Source organism: Poecilia formosa, unplaced genomic scaffold, assembly GCF_000485575.1.
Source record: "Poecilia formosa unplaced genomic scaffold, Poecilia_formosa-5.1.2 Scaffold454, whole genome shotgun sequence".
NCBI classification, from domain to species: Eukaryota; Metazoa; Chordata; class Actinopteri; order Cyprinodontiformes; family Poeciliidae; genus Poecilia; species Poecilia formosa.
This window is the reverse complement of record NW_006800393.1, coordinates 130,996-150,591: the sequence shown is the minus strand read 5'-3', so window position 1 is coordinate 150,591 and position 19,596 is coordinate 130,996. Positions and strand designations below refer to the sequence as shown.

Here is a 19,596-nt window from a genome sequence, read left to right as displayed (position 1 = left end):
AACTAAACTGCACTCATTTCAGCAGTGGTCCCTTTAACATGTTAATCATGATAATAAAAATGTAATGTTTGATAAACTGTGACTGATTTTTGACAGATTATAACACCGGTGAGATTAACAATGTTGAAATTGTTCACCACAGATTTCTCGCCCCTGCGAAACACAAGGAAAACAAAATAAATCGACTAATTAAACACAACGCCGCCGATCAATGATAAGCTTCAAAGTCTTCTAATCTACTCTGTGTGATCGCAGTGTGACATATGGTGTTTGTGAGCTTTTGAACGGTGCCAGTGAGGCCACTACGCAGCGGGGGATGTGAGATGGGTATCATTCTGGGTGGCTGGGTTCTCGAGTTGATCCCCGGCGCAGTTGGTCCTGCAAGTCAATTAAATGACGTGGTGCCAGAGCAGAGCAGATCAGGAGTGCTTACAGGTCAAGGTGCTAATGAGACGACCTCTGACTCTTTGCTGTGGTTAGCAAAGGCCAGGTGGAGCGTTAAAAAGGGGGAAGGTGGCCAAGTAGAGATGTTCTCTGCACCTCGCAATCCAGGCCCTTTTCATCCGTGACCACCAGCTGCTCTGCCGCCTCCTGCAACACAGGTAAGAGAGCTTTCCCTCTGTTCCCTCAAGATTTTAGCTGTCAAGATTTATACTTATAATAACCAGGATGAACATAAAAGCGGAGCATGGACGGGATCTATAATTCAACCAATCTGCTGTGCCAAGGAGAATGGCGCGCAGCCAAAAGGAATAGAGGAGTGGCGGACCTGATAGAGTGCTCCGCCAATTTTCTAATGCCTGGCACAAGTACATTGTTAAAGACACTAAAATTGATTCATTTTACATCCAATAATCTGCAGCATACTACAAGATGTCCACAAAAGGTCTATATAGTTTCCAAATGACTGCTGGATACGGTTTTCACCTTGAAAAAGGAGCCGAACTTTAAACCTGTGAGAAAAATCAATCACACGTGGCATTTAACTGAGAACTTCAATTGCGTTTCTGTGGATTTTTTTTTTTTTTGACAAACCATTTCAACTAATGACCACTAAAACAGCCAGACGGCACCGAGGGTACCAACCTTGAGAAACAAATGAGACATGGAGAATTTTCACAATTGGTGATTTTTTTTTTTGGGGGGGGGGTTTTGTTAGATGTTAATAAAAGTGATCTAAGGGAATCGAATGGAAAAGAAAGAAAAAGCAAGGAAGCAAAAGAAAGAAAAAAAGATTTAATTTTTATGTGACTTTAATACAGTCTCTTTTTGGCAATTTAATGAATTTTTTCTTGATTAAACAAATTCCCAATTCAAAGACATTACATGGTTCTTATGCGTTTCCAGACTCAAATTTCTTGATTTTTTTTTATTTCATTTTTTGTATTTTTTTGTATCAATTCGACATCTCAACACATTTTTTTTGACATTTGACTTAAAAACTCTCAAAAATCTACACCATCAATATGACGGGTTATGGACATTCACAAAATTGAGATTTATTTATATATATATATATATATATATATATATTTTTTTTTTTTTTTTTTTTTTTTTTTTTATTTTTTTTATTTATTTATTTATTTATTTTTGCAGTTTCAATATCTTTAGATGAAGTTTCAACTTTCCACATCTGGAAAATATTTGTCTTGACCTCCAAATCTCAAGAGGACTTCTCTAATTCATAGTCCTCTTTAGATGACTGCCCACATTTTCCGGTTATCCAAACATTAAGTCACTCTTTAGCTAAAACATGTGCTCAGATTCACTGTGATGCTGGAAAATAAAACCACCCTCAATTTAAAAGTCTGGAGCCATTTAGAATCATTTATTTTCTCCTTTTTTATATATGGAAAGTGAGCATCCCCCCCACGCCCCCCCCCAGGTGATTTATATTTATATTGTTCCCATTTACGACAATGCTCATAAAAAGCAGGTGTGCCTAAAATGCTGCTTTTTCTCTCTGAACTTTTGAAGATCTTCCATTAGCATGCACGATAAGATTTTTGACTAATTTGATGCAATAACTGTTCTCTAAGATCTCATTAAAACATTCCTTTGATATCAGATAACAAAAAGCTATGCTTACATTGTTTGCCTGCCTGCTTTGAAGTGTGGTATTTGCATTGGCATGCCATTCTGAGCTTGTGTGCTATTATGCTCTACTAGAAGCCTGGTTAACCTGCAAGAATGTGACAGACTGTTTGCAAAATATTTGTAAGTTTTACGAGAATAAAGTGTCTGGGGAAAAAAAAAATCTAATTAGGCTTTATCAACACTTTATTTTTCTCTTCAGTCCATGAATTATAAGTGAATATGTGGATTCACTGGTGCACTGTTGAAACCTAACTTCTATTGTTTTATATGAATTATTTCCATTTTGTTCTCTGTCCAAGCGGTGCCCTCCTCCTATATGGCCAGGGTACCATGGACATTCTCCATGCTGTTCCTGCTTGTGCTCCACTCTCCAGGGGCCTCGTTGGCCCCAAACCAGCACCTGTGTGGCTCTCACCTGGTCGACGCCCTCTACTTCATCTGTGGGGAGCGAGGATTTTACAACAGTCCGAGCCGAGTCCACAAGCGGGACCTGGAGAATCTGCTTGGTACGGATGCATATGAGAGGTGGTTTGGTTGTAGTGAGGGTCGGTTATGTAATAGTACCAATGTCAAGATGACGGCATGTTGCTGTAAGTTTCTGGAGAATGTACTTCATTTAATCATTTAAACGATCATTTTAACTCCAAGAGCAGCTTTTGTATTTAACTTTACAATAGGCTTTCTATTTTAAGACACAAAATGAAACGCAAACAAAGATCAGCATTTTAAAAGAATGCAATTCTTGCATGCCAAGGTGTGGCATTCAAGGTCAGTACCTTCACCATGTTTGCACAGACAGAGGCTGTAATATTTAACCAGTTGTATTTGCAAAACAGCTGCTGTCTGGTTTAATGGACAGAAACTGTGAACGTTGGTTCATAGGTCTTTACTGCAGAAAGCAAATATGATTTAGGTATGGGCTTAAACTAGGCCATTTCAAAGTAAAGATGCTTTGATCTACATCATCCAGTGTAGCTCTGGTTTGTTGAGGGGGTCAACACACCAGAGCTTGTCTTATGTAATCTTATGATGCGACATCTTTCTACGACAGGTAAGGGAACTTACCTGTTCACAGAATCTCACTTGAAAACTACCCCTCAACTCTGGGAAGTTTTCTTTGCTTTTTTAAAGTATTACTTCTGATTTGCAGAAAGTAAGTTTGTCTGCTTCCTTTCGTGGCGGGAGTTCGAAAATTAACAGCATGACTTTGCCTGACGACCCCCCCTCCCCCCAGTCTGGCTTTGTTCACCCACACTGTTTGCACACTGTATTGAAAAGTTCAAACCTAATAGTAAGAAAGAGCCACATTTGATGGCTTTAGGAAAGTTGTTTCTCATTTTTGAAGGCGACACTGAACTGAATGCAACCATTGGTCCAGGCCATCATTAAGTCATTCTGCGGCTTATTTTATAAAGACATGCAATTGGTTTAGGATCGCTTTAAACTTCTGTTATGTGACAAATCCATTCATCACAAATCCTGTGAAATCCCAACATTCCTCATTAAGATATTCCCTAAACACATTATTTAGATCTTCCACCTCAAACGTTCTGCTGATGCTTTGAAGCTAACATCAGGGTGCATCAGTTATGCTATGCTTCTGCTGGTGCGTCATCATTTTTATTCTTCCCCCTCTCACTGTTGAGGCAGAAACTAACAAGGCTAAATGGATTGCTGCAATCAATATTTTTCTACATGTCGACTTTCCATGAGAGCCTTAACAGTAATGGTGTTTTCAGCTTTTTTTTTTTTGGCTGGAGAGCAGTAGGATTTTAACGCAGAGGTATGGGAACTTTCTCTACTTCAAAGGGTTCCTGGCGAAAAGGGCTAGAGCGGAGGAGCGGCTGCGGAGGGTTCTGGCTGCCCGTGACGAGCCCAAGGTGAAGAGAGGCATCGTGGAGCAGTGCTGCCATAAGCCGTGCAGCATTCACCACCTGGAGGACTACTGCAACTGACCACTCCGCGGTCAGCACTACTCATAGCTTGTAAAGAGGTCCGGAAGTCAATTTCTGTCCCCGACACTCGCTGGCTATGTCTTATCAAGTGAAGGAAATAAAGCTTCATGACCCATAACCCGAGGCTCCTCTCTGCAATGATGGAATTTGTGTTCTTTGTCAGCTGGTGTCGGTGAAAAGTGGGCTGCAGCCGGCGGCTGCGGTCCTGGAGTGCCCTCTACTGGCGGAGGGGCGACACGGCAAAGATGAAGCAAACAAAAACCCCTGAAGCGAATGAATCACAAATGCATTGGTGTGAAGGAATAAAAGGAAAAAAGAAAATCTTTATTTACAAAGTACGAATTTACATCCACCATATTTAAAGAAGACCCTTTAAACTACATATTTTAAAAAGATACATTTTATGTACATGTTTTGAGCTCAGTTATCCAATTCAGACACATCTTGTTTTTGTTCAACCACTTGAACAAAAACCTGTTGAAACTATGATTAAATTTTAAGTGCATTGCAGAGAAAAAACCAGTAACTTGTCTTTCCTTTTCGCTTTCCATTCTTCAACTCCCCTATTCTTTGTGGTTTCCTAAGACAAAACAAAAAACAATTAGGATCAGAAACCAGCAGTCACAGCAAACAAAAACCAAGCGAGTAGAGAAGCTCGGAGCTCACCTTCTCCAAGAGGATCATTTGTGTCAGTCTGAATGTTTTCCTTGTTGTTCTGGAAGGCCTTGCTGGGATCAAACCTGCGACGAGGAGCGCCGGGCAGCTTTGCTCTCAGCTGCTCCAAATCGCTCTTCTGGCGGCTCACAAGGGAGCGAAGCTTAGAAACTTCCTACAAAACAGCAGAGGACTGTAGGTGCCGCTCGATGTGTCAAAATACCATTGAAAAGTTGATTCCAATCATTTCAAATCAAAAAGAGGACCCTTTCAAAGCCACTCACTAAACAGAGTAATGCATTTTAAGTAGACATTACTTTTGATTTTTGTGATTTATGGATTCTAGCTAATAAACAGAGTTTCTCAGAAATTTATATAGACACACACAATTGGTGACAGGACGTTGTCACCAATAGGAGGGTAAGCCAGATATGGCAAGATTACAAAGTGCTGTATCCAAGAATATTAATGGAAAGTTGAGTGGAAGGAAAAGCTGACACCAGCATATGTGCAGGGACAAGGCGCATTAATTCTATGGGTCACAGCTGTTGAATTCACCAAATTAACAATTCCCGATTCAAAATTTGTGGTGCCGTCCAAACCGAAACTTGAGTGTATACAAAGTATCCTCTATTAAACAAATTTACAAATCAGGATAAATAAACAGATATACCCCAGATATACCTTTGTGGAAAGAATCAATGTAACAAGAGTTTAAGCTCTGAATGTTTAATAATGCACCTCTATGCTCAAAAACAGGCCAGAGGGAATAAAAAAATGCCCTTTGTAGGAGAGGCAGCGCCGTTCTAGCGTTTTACCTGTTTCAGAGAGATATTTTCATCTTTGAGCTTCATCACATGTTTGATCTTCTGCTTCTGGTTCTGGTGCCCCAGGAGGCGAGCGTAAGCGTCGGCTAATTTGTTTAATTCTTCCTGGTTCGCTCCGTTCTCATTAAGCAGCGCATCTCGCTCCGCTGCAAATGCGTTAAGCTGCTCCTGTGGGAACGCGCCAACACAAGTATTATTTAGTTTGACAAATTAACATCTGCAGATACAAAAACTGACAAGGAGTAACCTCCGTGCCATGAAAACGGCGAAGGTTGTTTTTTTTTTTGTTTGCATTCTTCCGGAACGGTTCTTTTTGCTATATGAAAAAATAAAATAAAATACATAATAATAGTAAAATCAGCTGACCTGGAAGGGCGTGACTTTGACGAACAGTTCCTCGTATTGTTTCCTCCAGCGCTCCATCTCAGAGTGCGGGGAGCTTCAAAGACAGGCGTGATTAGCTACAAAACTGCAGATTTAAGAGAAAGAAGACGAGCTCCACATCAGAGAGAAATATTCATTACCGCTCACCTTTTCTCCTGCGCTTCGGCTAATTGTCTTTGGAGTTCCTGTCGCTGCTCCTCCATTTCCCACTGCAGAGTGACCTTCTCCTGAGTCAGTGCCTCCAGCTGCTCCCTCAGAGCGCTGCCGTGCTGCTGCTGCTTGTCCAACTCGTGCGCCAGAGCCGCCGCTTTCTCCCGCGAGCGCTCTAATTGGGCCCGCAGGCCGGCGTTTTCTTGCTCCACGCCGTCCAGGCGAGCCTGAAACTGATCTCTGTCCCGCTCGGCGGCGCTCAGCCGATTCTCGAGCGCGTGGCTGGAGTCCTTTTTAAGTTCCACCTCCGACAGCAGACTCCTCCTTTCCTGGTCTAGCGTCTCCAGGTCAGCTTGTAGTTTAAGCACCTCCGACCTGAGCTGCTCGTGGTTGTTCCGCTCAACCTCAAACGCTAGTTTTTCCTCCTGAAGGGCCACGTGGAGTTTTAATTTCGCTTCTCTTTCCTCTTGGAGTTGCTGAGATATTTCTTCTTTTTGCCAGCTAAGGTCTTCCAACATCTTCTGGGACTTCTCCCTCTCAGAAAAACCCCGTCTCTGTTCCTCTAAAAGTCTCAGCGCGTCTTCCTTCTCGCTCATCTGCGCCTGTAGCTCCTTCTGAAGCAGGTCGAGTTGAGCTGCATGGCTCGCCTGCGCGGCCTTCACCTCCTCTTCTTTTTGAGCAAGGCAAGTTTGAACCTCATGCAGCGCCCTAAAAGATGAACAAATCAAGTTAGAACAAAACAGGGTTGGGAATAGTCGGTTTAGCAGAACCATAAGTTTAAACCAAGGTTTAGTTCGGCTGAGCTATTTGCGTCACATTTTAATAATTCCAGAAACTTTTTTCCCCTCCTAATCTAAACAAGTTTTTTTCTTGCAATTTTAAGATTCTTTTGGCATAACTGCATCTTTATTCTGTTAATATATATTCTCAAAATTACAAATTCTTGTAGTCTGGCCCCAAGACTGAGTCGTACAAATCACAGAAGGGATGCCTGAAATAAAAGCCACTTTTTGAAAGTATTTGTCTTTTCTAACTGAAAAAAAATCTGAGATTTTATTTTTGCACAATGTTGCCAAGCCGTGGTTTTGAGTATACCTTAAACTCTCTTCCTTTGATTTTGCTTCAGCCTGCAGTCTCTCCTGTTGCTCGTCCGTCCACCCCCTCACTCTATTGATCTCTTCCTCTTTCTGTTCAACCATTTTGTCCATCGCCTCCTTCAGCTGGCAGGTCACTCTCCCCACCTCCGCTTCCAGTTCTCTCTGTCTTCCTTTAGCTTCCTTTAGAGCCTCTCTGGTGCTGAAAAGGAAGACAAGCCTTCTGTGAAGCCGGGATGCCGGCAGAACTTAAAGTTTAAAGGCAACATAAATCAAAGTGACTTTAAAGCAAAGGAACGCCAGGAAATGCCGACACTCATGAGGAGCTCACCTTTCCAGCTCTGTGACAAAATCCTCAATCTTTCTCTGCGAGTTGTTATATGCCTCTTGGAGTTCACTCACTGCTGCAAGATGCATCGCTTTCATCGCTGCCACATCACTGCTCCTAGCAAAGGCAGAGGGGAATAGATCGTTAAAGAGTACATTTTAATCAAGCCAGAGTACAGCAAAAAACCAAGAAAGTGTGAAACTAAATCACAACCAAAATTTTCAACGGCTTCAAAGCGGCAAAGCAGATAAAAACGCACTTTTATGATAAGACTTTTTAAGGCTCATGTCTCTAAAACAGAAATGAACGCCCACATATGGACTGCATGCTGTGTTGAACATCAAAACGGATTGATGTCTTGGCACAAAAAGTAAACACCCTAGAATGGATATATGGATGGATAGTGGCAAAACAGAAAAGGGAAGTTAAAACATTTTCTTGATAAGTTGCACTTTTTTCATATTTTGTTTGATCTTGCGACTTACTTTTGTCTCTCCACGCGACTAATGCTCTGGAAAATATGAAGATGATCAGCTGCAGTTAGAGGAAACAGCCTCAGGTACCCTTTGCTCAACCCTACTTTTGATTTTCAATCTTTTTATGTCTAACCTGTGCCACAGATTGTTGGCTTATATCGTGGCATCGTCTCTGGCTGTTGTTCACCCACCTTTCCAAAAGGGCTTCTGCTTCCCTCAGCTGATTCGCCAGCTCCTCTTTGTCCCGCTGCAGGCTCTGAAGGGCCTCCTGGCTCTTCTGGGCCACCTCCAGCCGTATCTGCTCCTGTTCCTCCATCACGGCCAGCTCCCCCAGCACCTCCTCCATTTCCTCTTTTAGCCGTCTCATTTGCTCTTCGGTCTCTTCCCTTTCCGTCTCCACAAGCACAGTCAGAGAGTCCACCAGCGCCTGCAGATGTCAACAGGAACAGACATTTACTACAGCTAGCAGTCATTCGGTGTATGATCTATATAACAGGTTAATGTGTATATAACCTTTTCTTTGGCCAGCTCCTCTGCGAGTGCCGAGTGTTCTTGCTCAAGCTGGATCTGTCTCTTCCTTTCATCTCTTTTAGCTTGCTGCAAGACGATCAGCTCGTTCTTCAGCTGCTCTACTTTCCTGAACCCTTCCTCCTGAGCCTTACCTGAAACCAAATAAGATATTCCTCTCACACAAACTAAGAATCTTTACATAACCCAACGAGACATTGGGCACCAGGAGGAGATGAACGTACCTCTCTCTTCATCAGAGAGCAGACACTTCTGTTCAAGATGCGCTACCCTCTCGTCGAGTTCCCTCTCCGTCCTCCTGAGCACCTCCCTCAGCCGGGTAAGCTCGGCCTCTTGCTGACGGACGGTCGTCTGAGAGTCCTCAACTTCTTGGCGGGCCGACTTCATTTGCTTCTCCATGTCAATGACTGACCTTTGTGCAGATTGGAGCTCCAGATTTTGGTACTCCAACATCTTTTCCACGTTCCACAAAGCATCCTTGGATGTCTGCAGCTCCTGCTGGAATTTGTTAACCTCCGCCTCTTTTTGCTTCAGCAAATCTTGCGTGGTTTGAAGCGCTCCTGTTCTCTGCTCCAGTTCCGTCTCTAGACGCCTGTGGGGGGGAAAAGTGCCATGAGGAGGCTTGTCAAGAGCAATAATATCCCAGGAATTACTGAGACAACGGTAATAGTATCATTTTAAATTTGCATTTAACACTGGAACTGTAAACCATTTTACATAACCAAAAGAAATAAAACGACAACAATTAAAATGGATTATGAAGTCTTCTTAACCAAAATGGCATTTCAGAAAACAACCAGTCGTCTTAGTGAAAACAAGTAAAAGTGACAGGCAGTGGAAGCTAACTGCTTTATATTAGGTGTCAAATGTTTGCAGTGTTTCTCAAAAAGCTGGCTTTTCAATGACATTAAAGGGGAGCATCGCTTTAACTACTGTTGTCCAACTGGAAATTATTGCGCTTTTAATTTATCATGCGATTAAATGATTTATTCTGACAGGACTAGTAATGAGTGTGCTGTAGATATCTCACAATGTAGATTTTAAAAAAGATAGAAAATGAAAGGAATTCTTAATTACTTAAGTTTCTCTCCTTTGGAACCAACGACATCTTCTTGTGTCCTCTCTTGTATCTGCAAACGGAGGTCCTACAAACACAGCAACGTCTTTATGCCTTTTACAACACAGGTGGGATAAAGTCAGACTTCCTTTTGTAGCTATAGATCAAACCTGAATCTGCTCATTAGCTGCATCCAAGTACTCCTGGAGTACTCTGACCTCCTCTCTCAGCTCCTGTATCTCACCTGAAAAACAAAGTTAGTGTTTGCAGAGTTTGCACAGAAAACTCTTAACAAAACAGTGCATGCAGCGTATGTTATCTTCGCACCTAAAACGTTATGCATCTTAAACAGCCTTGCTTTGTTGACATTTTTTTTTTCCTCCAGATGGAGGGACGCTTACCATTTAACCTCTCATTTTCATTCTCAAGCTCCACATTCCGGCTCTTTGTCACTTCATGCAGATCCTCTATTTAAAAAGAAAAAAAAAAGAAAGAAAAGAAAAAGTTTAACCGAAAAATGTTGGAAATTTCAACAACGCTTAGGGATGTGCAAAGAACCTGAATGTTAGCCTTCCTAACCGAAAAGATTGCTAATGCAAGACGCTCCAGCTAAGTTAAGTTGTAAACTCCATAATCATATTATTCACACCATATGTCTCTCAGACATGTGACGAAATTCCTAATATGAATAATTAATATATGCTCAAAGCAGGAAAGCTAGAAAAAAAAATAAATGCATTTTTATACATTCTCATAATACTGTACTGAAAAGGAAAATAAGAGGCAAAAATGTTCATCAGCACATCAAAGCTTTGCAAAAACCAGATATCAGAAAGTGGCTTCTGATTGGTGCATCTGTCTCCATGGTAATAGATTTTACCCAGATCTTTATTCCTGTCCTGTAGAGTAGAGACTGTAGCCCTGGCAGCTTGGAAGTCAGTTTCCAACACCTTCAGCTGGCCTTCAGTGTTAACTTGTAGAAGACTTAACTCCTGGATGAAACCAAAATTTAAAAAAATGTATCAGTGCACCTATATATGCAGTCAAAAAAAAAAAAAAAAAAAACATTCAGCAACTTTTACAGCCATTAAAACCAGTATAGAACGTAGCAATACTTGATTTTTAACATCCAGGTTGTTCCTAACTTCCATCAGCTCCATCGTGAGGGAATTTATTCTCTTTTTAGTAGTATCAGCAGAAACCTAAATAAAGATGAGATGACGTCTTTAATGCAGCAGCGTTTAAAAATTTCTCACAACTTGAGGAGTTACATGGTTAGAGGCAAAAACCGCACCTTGTTTTTCAGGAACTCGTTGACTTTCTTGAGCTCGGCTCGTTGTCTTTCCAGCGTGATGACGCTGGCAGAGAGCCCTGTCTTCTCTCTAACCGCAGCAAGCAGCTTGGCCTCAGACTTCTTCAGGTCATCTTCCAGGGCCAGCAAACGGCGGTCCTGCTCTCCTCGCTGCTGAACCAAGGAGCGGATCTGCAAAAGGATTTGTCACAAAGTTTTGATTTGGACAGTACTGATGGTTTGCTAGAGGCCAAAACAAAAAAAAAAAAGACAAACCACTGGAACACTTTTACATTCATTTAGAAATGTTTAGTCCATAAAGTGTACCTCTTTTTCCAACAGTTTCAGCTGCTTCTTCTCAAATGTCATGCCATTCCCCTCTCTCTTGCCACTTGATCCTGTAGTCTGTGTAGCAAATAAGAAAAGAACACGAAATTATATCCTAAAGACAGTAAAAATCCCTATCAGTTTCAGTGGAAGAAATTCGAGTAATTAAACTTACAAGTCCATCGACTGACAAAGTCCTGCGGACAGGAGAGATGAAGGCGCTTCTGGAAGGCGATGGAGGCAGTAGATCAGCTCCAGCAGCTGGACACAAATGAAGAAAATAAGTGTCACAAAATAACCTTTCAGCTTCAGATACACTACCTACGGGCACAGTGTGTGCACGAGATCAACATACCTGCCTTGGTGGCTCTAAATCTGTCAGATTTGTTAAAGGAAGCAGCTCCTTTCACATCCCCCGACTTGATATCATAGGACCCCGGTGGAGGGGCGCAACCTTCAAACAACATTACAGTTAGCTGCTGTAAGCCTCGAGTCGGAGTTTCGTTTTAATCCAAATAATTAACTTAACAAGACAGCGCGCACACCCAGGGCATTTTAATGTTTGACTAACCGCTAGCTACGCATTTCAGCTAAGCTACTTAGCATTAAACAACCTAAGTGGATAATTCCCCCACAAGCCGCTGCTAGCACTTAAAGTGTGTTCTTTTTTTTTACTTACCTATGTGCTCGTTGAATCTCTTCAAAGGGGCTCTTGAAAAGGACATTTTTTTATTCCACTTTGTGTTAATGCTTAGAAAATTCAAACAGCTCTCGAAAAACGCTGCAGAGCAGCTCGGACAGCGACAAAATAAACAGCAGACGCTACAGTTCCGCCGCTGAATTTTCAAACCGACGTCGGACGTAAGCCTCCGCCTGCGTGTCCAATAGGAATTAAACTACTGGATGACGCACGTTCGTCAACAGCCAATCGGTCTCAAATCTCGGAAGAAAAAACTGGCTCAATGAGCAGAGTATTTAGCTCAAAACAAACTGGCATTTTAAACATATTTAATTTATTACGGTAATAGAAAACATTATAGATTCACCGAGTGTTTTTAGTACATCTGTCTTTTTAGAACTTTATTTGAGATCAGCTTCACTATGACATAAAATATATCATAGTAACATAAATAAGTCAAAATACAATATTCTAACACAGCAGTTGACTTTTCTACTAGAAAGTGGTGCAAGAATTTTCAGCTGAAAGCAAACTTGCACAATTAAAAATGTTCTAATTTGTTCCTTTTTACTTTATCTACACAGTGTTAAAAAGCCAGAATGTTCAACTGCTAAATAAAATTGTTGATATATGTCCTTTATTTTTTTAACCACAAATTAAATTTGTCTCAACATTTTTCCAACGCAAAGACAAATGTCAGTGTCACATTTTCTGACATGTAAAGCCGTACAGAATAACAAAGCACACTTAAAGATAGCTTAAGTTAAACATTTTTATTTCATGGAAATACAACATAAGTTCAAATCCTTTGCAGGACCATTGTTGTACACTTTATATTCCTTTATCAATTTTTTTTGTTGTCGTTTTACTTCAAAACATTTTCACTTGTACAACCATATCATAAACAAAGCCTCATGTCACAAATGGAGCCACCGATGACAATAAATTACATCTGCCATGCTGAAGTTTAGACATGATACATTGGTACCTTAATTTTTAACTAGATTAACCTTTAAATGAACAATAAGTTGAATAAATAGAATAAAAAGACACTGGGTTTTACAAAAGAAACTTTCTTCTGTCAAAACAGAGCAGAATCAGATCACATGGCTGTTTGAGAAGTGGTCGTTCTGAATCATTTGTCTTATTTCCTTTATATGAAACAAAAGTGGGAATTTGCATATTTTAATAACACTGCTAAGGTAAACCAAAAGTTCAACAATAGTAAATACTGACTCTATATAGAAGACTGCCCTTTAATTCAGTTTTAGTTAAGATTTTTTTTTCCTTTATTGTAACAGAGTATTTAATGCGCCTGCTCATCCACTCACACTTAAAACAGGTTGATTTTCATACAGCCTAGAGGTATTTATCTGGTCTTGTTTCTTCAGTAATTTTTCATTAAAAAAACACAAACCTTTTTTTTTTCAGATGAATATCTCTTTTCAAAATTGCAAATAATATCACCAAGTTCATTTACAGAATATAAAAAATCTTTCCGACTAACAAAGGAAGGGGTTAAAATAACAATTGAGGTTTCCAGTCAATAGCAGATAGGCAAGTATTATACCAAGAATGTGTCAACTAAAAATATTAATAACAGTTTTAAAACAAGGACTATTACGACACTCAACACTTCACTTTTCTTTTTCTTTTTTTCCTTTTTTTCTTTTTCTCCAAACAGTGAAATTTTACAGTGAAACTTGCAGCAAACAAAGCTGGATTGTTAGGAGGCAAAGGTGAATACTGCAAATCAAAGAAGGCAGGCAAAGTGTGAAAGGAGTAATGATTGGGTCGATCAGAACAATCCCGGTAGACACCGTGAGATGGACGCAGACAGATGAGCGAATGGATAAAAACCGGTTTAGTTCAGCAATCTAGTTTTAATAAGCACTGCGTTTAAATTTCATTGCAGATTTTCTTTTTGTTTCAGATTCAGTTCATTTATTTATGTTTTTTACTTTAATCCATCCAATACGTCGGTGGTCCAATGCAAAACTCAGCAGCTGAAATAACAGAAGGCATGCATGAATCCGAGAGCGAGAGCCACGCAAAAAAAATGAACCTAAAATTAAATAAAAAAAATTAAAAAGATGCGAATGTACAGTTCAACCTCTGCTCTGGTCCACTTCACCTCAGCACGTAAAGACAGTCGCATTTTAACTTAAACAGATGGATTTGTCAGTGGATTCTTAAAGCTGCTGCGGCGAGGCAGAGATTAGCATCACAGCTAAACGAGGGAATGTATGCGTGTGTGTCGGTGCGTATGCGAGAGAGTATGTTTTTAGAGTATGTCTGTGTGTGCACTATCTTTTCAAGGCTCTTCCTTTTCAACAGGTGGTAGCTAGGGACTGGTGTATAGGGGGCTGGAAACAGCGAACGTGTTCCACAGTGGAGCTGTCCGTCTCCACCGCCTTCATGTACTTGTTGAGGATGGCGAATATCTCATTGTTGAGGATCTGGTACTTTCTGATGCGGTCTGCCATCTTCTTCAGTGGCTGCAGAGGAAAACAATGAAGCACAAGTGGTGGTCTTGATTAATAAAGCATTTTTATATCCCTTGGAATTTTTTTTTTGCTTTTCGTCACTAATAATGGGGGAAAATTGGAGGATTTTCAAAAACTACATATCTTCTTTTTTTACAATCCAAGTTAAATGTTTTTGAGAATTCGCTAGGTGTTTAAATATGAAGTCAGAGGAAACGCAGAGATGAAATAAGTTTTTTAAAAGTAAAACTGGATTTCCTCAGACATGTCAAGCTATAAGTCAGGCTTCAAGAGGGTGAGAGAGAGAGCAATACTTTGATCAAGTAACAGGAAGGCTGTAAAAGTTGCTCTTTTTATGTTCTGAGCGGTTCAGGCTAGATTTGGAAATTCTGGCAGCCTTGGAAATAAAATTAAGGTAAGTATCTGTAGACACGTGGAGACTGACGGCGATGTAATGCCAGCAGCGCTAATCGCTAATGTAAGATGCTAAAGCTAATGTGAAGGAAGTTAAGAACATTTGCCTACGTGTTACTAAGATGCTGATCTCTTGCACGTCTTCTCTGTTGTTATTATAAAAAAGCTGAAGGTTACCAACATTAAGACAAGAAAAAAAAAAAAAACATTCTCACTGTTTTTCTTTTATAATACAGCATAATTTATAACACAGCTATTAAGTAGGAATCCCAGGCAGCTAAAATCACTCTTTGGTGGTTTAATGATTTGCAAACCCCAGAGATAGTTACAAGGCGGGGAATTTTATTTTCTGTTTGCAATTTTACGTGATACATCACAACTATGAGGAGAATAATAGTGAAGAGAATGGTACAGGACACATGATATAAAAAAAATTCCAACTAATAAAAATCTGAAAAGTACAGTGTGCATTTCCATGCCCCCCTCCAACGCCGTGGACGGCGCGCACTCACCACATTCTTGATGATCTCGTCTTTGCCGTCCTGCCTCTGGACTTTGAGCAGGTGGTAGCAGAAGTCGAAGAGGTCAAAGCGGCGCTGCTGTCCGAGCAGCACAATGATGGCGCAGCCCGCCCAGTTCAGCCCGTCCCCGAAGCACTGCCTGGAAGGGAAAGGCGCACGCAAAACACAAGATGAGTTTTCCGCAAACCAGTGCGACCCCGAGTGGGTGCAAACCGTGTTAACAGTATCTCGCCTCTGAGCCTGACAGTGGCCTATGAATAAAAATATTTCGCCGGCATTTCTGCATTGACCGGTCTGAACGGATTTTCGAAGGCCTGTTTGAACACATCCGCTCGCCTCGGGCTGATCCGCTCTCTGATGCGCATCAGTCAGTACTTTACTTTCTCTATCTGACAAAACCGACCAAAGAAAGCACATAACTGAAGGAAAGAAGGAGGAAAAATGCATCAAAAACAAAAGCGGCTCTAAAAACACTCATTCTCAGCACAGCCTGAGACCCGTCTTCCTAACCTGGCACGCCAGATGGTTTGTTATAGTAGCTCACCATCTGGGGAGTTGGAGCTCTTTGTACAAGGACAGACATTTTAATCGCAGTAGTTAAGGATGTCTGGCATCATTTAGATTACAGAGCAACATACCAGTGCTTAGACTATTAGTCTGAGTTAATGAGTGCCATGCAAAAAGCTTCTTCGGACCACCTCGGTTTTATAAAGCTAAGCAAAAAAGTGTTACATTCTTAATCGTATAGCAGAAGCATGTTCTCTCAACATACAGCAGCACACTGCTTCACAGCTAACATAGTTGGGTTTAAAAGTTCCAGGTTAACTTATTATAAATTTAAGTTTTTTTTTTTTACATCTTTAAAAAAATACAAGTGTGCTTTCTTTTTTTTAGAGACAAGATGTTGTTGTAACCGTCACAGGATTTGGCGGAGCAAGAAGACAGCTTGTTAAAAAGAAATCCCACTTCTGGAGCAATGAAGATATCCAGCTAAAATCTAACTGAAGAATTATATCAAGACATATCATGAAAAAGAAAAACAAATGTAATTAAATGTAATAAAAAAAAAATGTAATAAAAAAAAAAGTAATATAGATTTTAAACAATTTATGTAGACACTATTATCAGAGCCTTTTCTTCCAAACAGAAGATGTTGTCTGGACCTCTGCTCCTACTTTGTGTACAAACAGCAGGCCGACTGCCATGTCAGCGTGAAAAACCAGGCCCTTACTCTTTATTGCAACAACTTCTACCGTTAAAAGTTCCTTCACATTATCACAATTAGCAGCTTGCGCTCCTGACAGCTCCCACCTGGAAGCAAAACTCTTCAAAGTGCCGCGCAGCTGTCGGCCAGATGCTACTCACTCCGCTGTGAACTCGTGCGTGCCGACGGGGATGCAGTAGACGAACTGCATGGCGCTCCACAGGCGATGGAACTCCATGCACTCGTCCACGTGCATCACGCCGTTGGTGGGCGGGGGCCCGCGCCACACGGCGTCCTGCAGGAAGCTGCGAATGCGCGTCAGGATGACCTCGAACATGGAGAGGCCGCAGCAGAGGCGCTCTTTGGTCAGCAGGTCCCCCTCCCTCGCGATGGCTATTTGCTGGAGTTTAAAAAGAGAAGAACACGTTTTTTGTTTTGGGTTTTTTATTTCTAAAAAATGGATGGAAATTCACATATTTGTAGAAAAAAAAATAGATAGATAAAACTTATTTAGTTTCAGCGCAGCCATAAAGGGATTACACTGACCTGTGGAGTTCCCAGCCTCTCGATGAGAGGCACAAGGTGGAGAGGCGCGTACTTCGCTTCCAGCCTCTTCATCCTCACCTCCAGTCGCTCTCCCTCTGCGTGTCACAGAGAACCGGACAGTTACAGAACCAGCAGAGCTCCGAGTGGGCAGCCACACACTGCAGGAGTAATCTCCCAAAATTTGGAAACCGTGAGCCATCCGAAGTTCAGTCTACCTTTGATGTAGACTCTGGGAAGAATGTTCTGGAAGGGGGCGGCATGAAGCAGGTCACACACTTCCTCCTGGGACTAAGGGTCAAGCAAAATGTCAAGGGAAACTTTTAAGCCACAAATTAAACTCACTTTGCTTTACTGACAGCCTTACCCTGCATCCAGACAGCCAACTTTTTTTTTAATGTATTTTAGTTTAACTAAGTTATTAATATATACTACATGTGGACATTTTTTTTTCAATAACTCATGTCTCTGCAGTCAGGCTATTTGATAATGTGTATGCTTTATTTTTAGAGAATTACGAGTTTGTATCTCTGTGCAGTGACCGATGTAATGCCAAAATGACTGATTATTTTCTTGAAATACTTTTTATTGAAAACATGCAGACAGAATTGCAAGTCCAAATTGCTCTTCTCTAGTTTTATCTTTGTGAAAGGCCATAAGAGACTAAGGGCGTTTTCAGAACGGCAGACTCGTTTTGATTGGGGACCAACATTGAAACATTTACTATACGTTCAAACTGGTGCAATTTGCTTTCGGCCTCCATCTCGCCTGCGGTGGCGCTACAAGAGGAACTGCTGACAAAAATGACATGAAAACCTCTAAAGACGACATGAGCGCAACTTCCCTCTTCACAAGATGGAAACAAAAATGTGGCGGCGTCATATTTTAGAGGTATTGGGATTTCTTTGCGGTCTTTAGCAAAAGACCACAGCCTATGATTCCAGCTAGCGCCAGGCTCTCGCGTTTATTTTGGTTGTATTTACCCGTAAATGCCCTGTGCTATTGTCCACTTTCTGCTTATTGTTTGTTTCCGGTTTTGGCAAAAGTAGACTCGTACACATTTGATAGCAGGGGTGCCAATATTTGTGGCACAGGTCATTTTGTAAAAAATAAATAAATAAATACTTTTTGGTGTTGTGCTCAGTGTCTTGCTCAGAGGTTTTTATGTTGTTGTTTTTTTGTTGTTGTTTTTTTTTTTGTAGTGGTTCTTGGGACAGCGCCACCACAGGCGAGAGGGTGAACAGGTTTTTCAATTGGTTCAGCTCATTTGACACAGTGCGGTGCGAAACCGAACCGCACCAGCTGAAAATTTAACACCCGTTGCAATTTTGTTCCTCGGTCAAACCGAGTCTATACTGAAAACACCCTAAAAAGCTGCAATTTTTAACCACTAAATGAATATAGAATGATTTATTGTGATACTCGATGTGAGGTTATGCGACAACACTAAAGTGAAGGTGATTGTTAGTGACGGCAATTAAACTAAATGCGACAAAGTGACATCTTGTAGCGGATGAGACGAGAGTCATGCAACAATGAGAATCAGACACCCACACAAACAAACCGACTCGCTCGGATGTGATCCAAAGCAACACACACACACACACACACACACACACACTGAGTCAGTGCAGTCACACAGAAATGGTGAAATCATACTGAGAAAAACATGAGTAACAAGGCATGAAAGGAGTCAAACTTAAGGTAATTCGGAAATAAAACCAAAGAATTAAAACACAAGTCTGAGTCAACAACCAACCAGAAGAATGGAGTCACCTCCTCCATGGAAGACAAAGACATTGAGATTTTAAGTTTTGTGATTATAAGCCCGTTTGCAAGGACAAACAAGGTCGTGATGCATGCCCTAAACATTTTCACTTTGTCGTAGATTATGAAAATCTCAGTCCTTTTTTTTTTCCATGGCTGATTGGAGATGGAAGTTGTATATGTGCAATAAAATGAATCAAATTAATTCATTAATATGTTAAAAAATAATAAGTGATTAAAAAAAATAAATAAACAAAAATGGTCTCTATGTTATTTTAATATCAACAAAATCTAAATCCTTACCACCTGCAGTAGTTGCCAGCGTGTAATGAAAAATAGAGTTGTGTTTAAGACAAAAAAAAAAAAAACATCATCAAAGATCAAACACTAAACACACCCACAAGCCTGACAGTTTTCGATCGCATCGTTTGATTTACACGGAGACAGTCGAGGCTATAAACACGAGCAGAAACCTCCAGGCGCCCGGCGCAGGTAATCACAAGAAGGGTCGGGGAGAGAAGGCGAGGAAGACTTTACAGCAGATTAGCTAGAGGGAGACGGCGGCGGAAAGGCCTCACCAGAGCTTGCTCGATGAGCAGGCAGAAGAGGATGGCGTTCCCGACCTCCCTCAAGCTCTGGAAGACGTCCGTCTTCAGCTCGGCGTATTCAATGATGTCCTTGAGCTGGTGGTGGAAGAACTCCAGGATGCCTTGAAATGGCAGGAGAGAGAAAATAAATTCACGAAACCTTTAGGAAATCAGAATTAACAGAGGTATTACATTTCTTTTTTTTGGTTTGTTTTTTTGCCTTACTG

General features: G+C 41.0%; 3 protein-coding genes across 4 annotated transcripts; 1 reads left to right on the top strand and 2 right to left on the bottom strand.

The window, feature by feature from the left end:
• Positions 1-538: 538 nt before the first annotated feature.
• LOC103155894 (insulin-like) lies at positions 539-4,170 on the top strand. The gene is made up of 3 exons (XM_007577779.2): positions 539-602; positions 2,397-2,603; positions 3,907-4,170. Exons 2-3 carry the CDS (start codon positions 2,414-2,416, stop codon positions 4,050-4,052), a joined length of 336 nt encoding a protein of 111 aa, XP_007577841.1. The 5' UTR covers positions 539-602; positions 2,397-2,413; the 3' UTR covers positions 4,053-4,170.
• A 173-nt stretch (positions 4,171-4,343) lies between these two features.
• hmmr (hyaluronan-mediated motility receptor (RHAMM)) lies at positions 4,344-12,032 on the bottom strand. Of its 2 annotated transcripts, none has more exons than XM_007577778.2 (20): positions 11,848-12,032; positions 11,524-11,622; positions 11,344-11,429; positions 11,169-11,246; positions 10,845-11,033; positions 10,666-10,752; positions 10,431-10,542; positions 9,952-10,017; positions 9,721-9,794; positions 9,571-9,638; positions 8,718-9,085; positions 8,479-8,627; positions 8,157-8,392; positions 7,493-7,600; positions 7,163-7,363; positions 6,065-6,775; positions 5,900-5,972; positions 5,525-5,701; positions 4,719-4,881; positions 4,344-4,632 (listed from the first exon to the last, which is right to left on the bottom strand). In XM_007577778.2, the coding sequence occupies exons 1-20, from the start codon at positions 11,891-11,893 to the stop codon at positions 4,616-4,618; spliced, it is 3,108 nt and encodes a 1,035-aa protein (XP_007577840.1). In that variant the 5' UTR covers positions 11,894-12,032; the 3' UTR covers positions 4,344-4,615. The 2 variants fall into 2 exon arrangements, with proteins under 2 accessions (XP_007577840.1, XP_007577839.1); XM_007577777.2 differs by having other exon boundaries at positions 7,493-7,606; positions 11,848-12,031.
• A 573-nt stretch (positions 12,033-12,605) lies between these two features.
• On the bottom strand, positions 12,606-19,531 carry LOC103155896 (cytoplasmic FMR1-interacting protein 2-like; the record flags this gene model as incomplete). The annotated part of the gene is made up of 6 exons (XM_016663900.1): positions 12,606-14,345; positions 15,260-15,407; positions 16,634-16,872; positions 17,019-17,113; positions 17,234-17,306; positions 19,361-19,531. Coding segments are annotated over 6 exons (894 nt in total), but the record flags the coding sequence as incomplete, so codon positions are not given.
• Between the last annotated feature and the right edge of the window lie 65 nt (positions 19,532-19,596).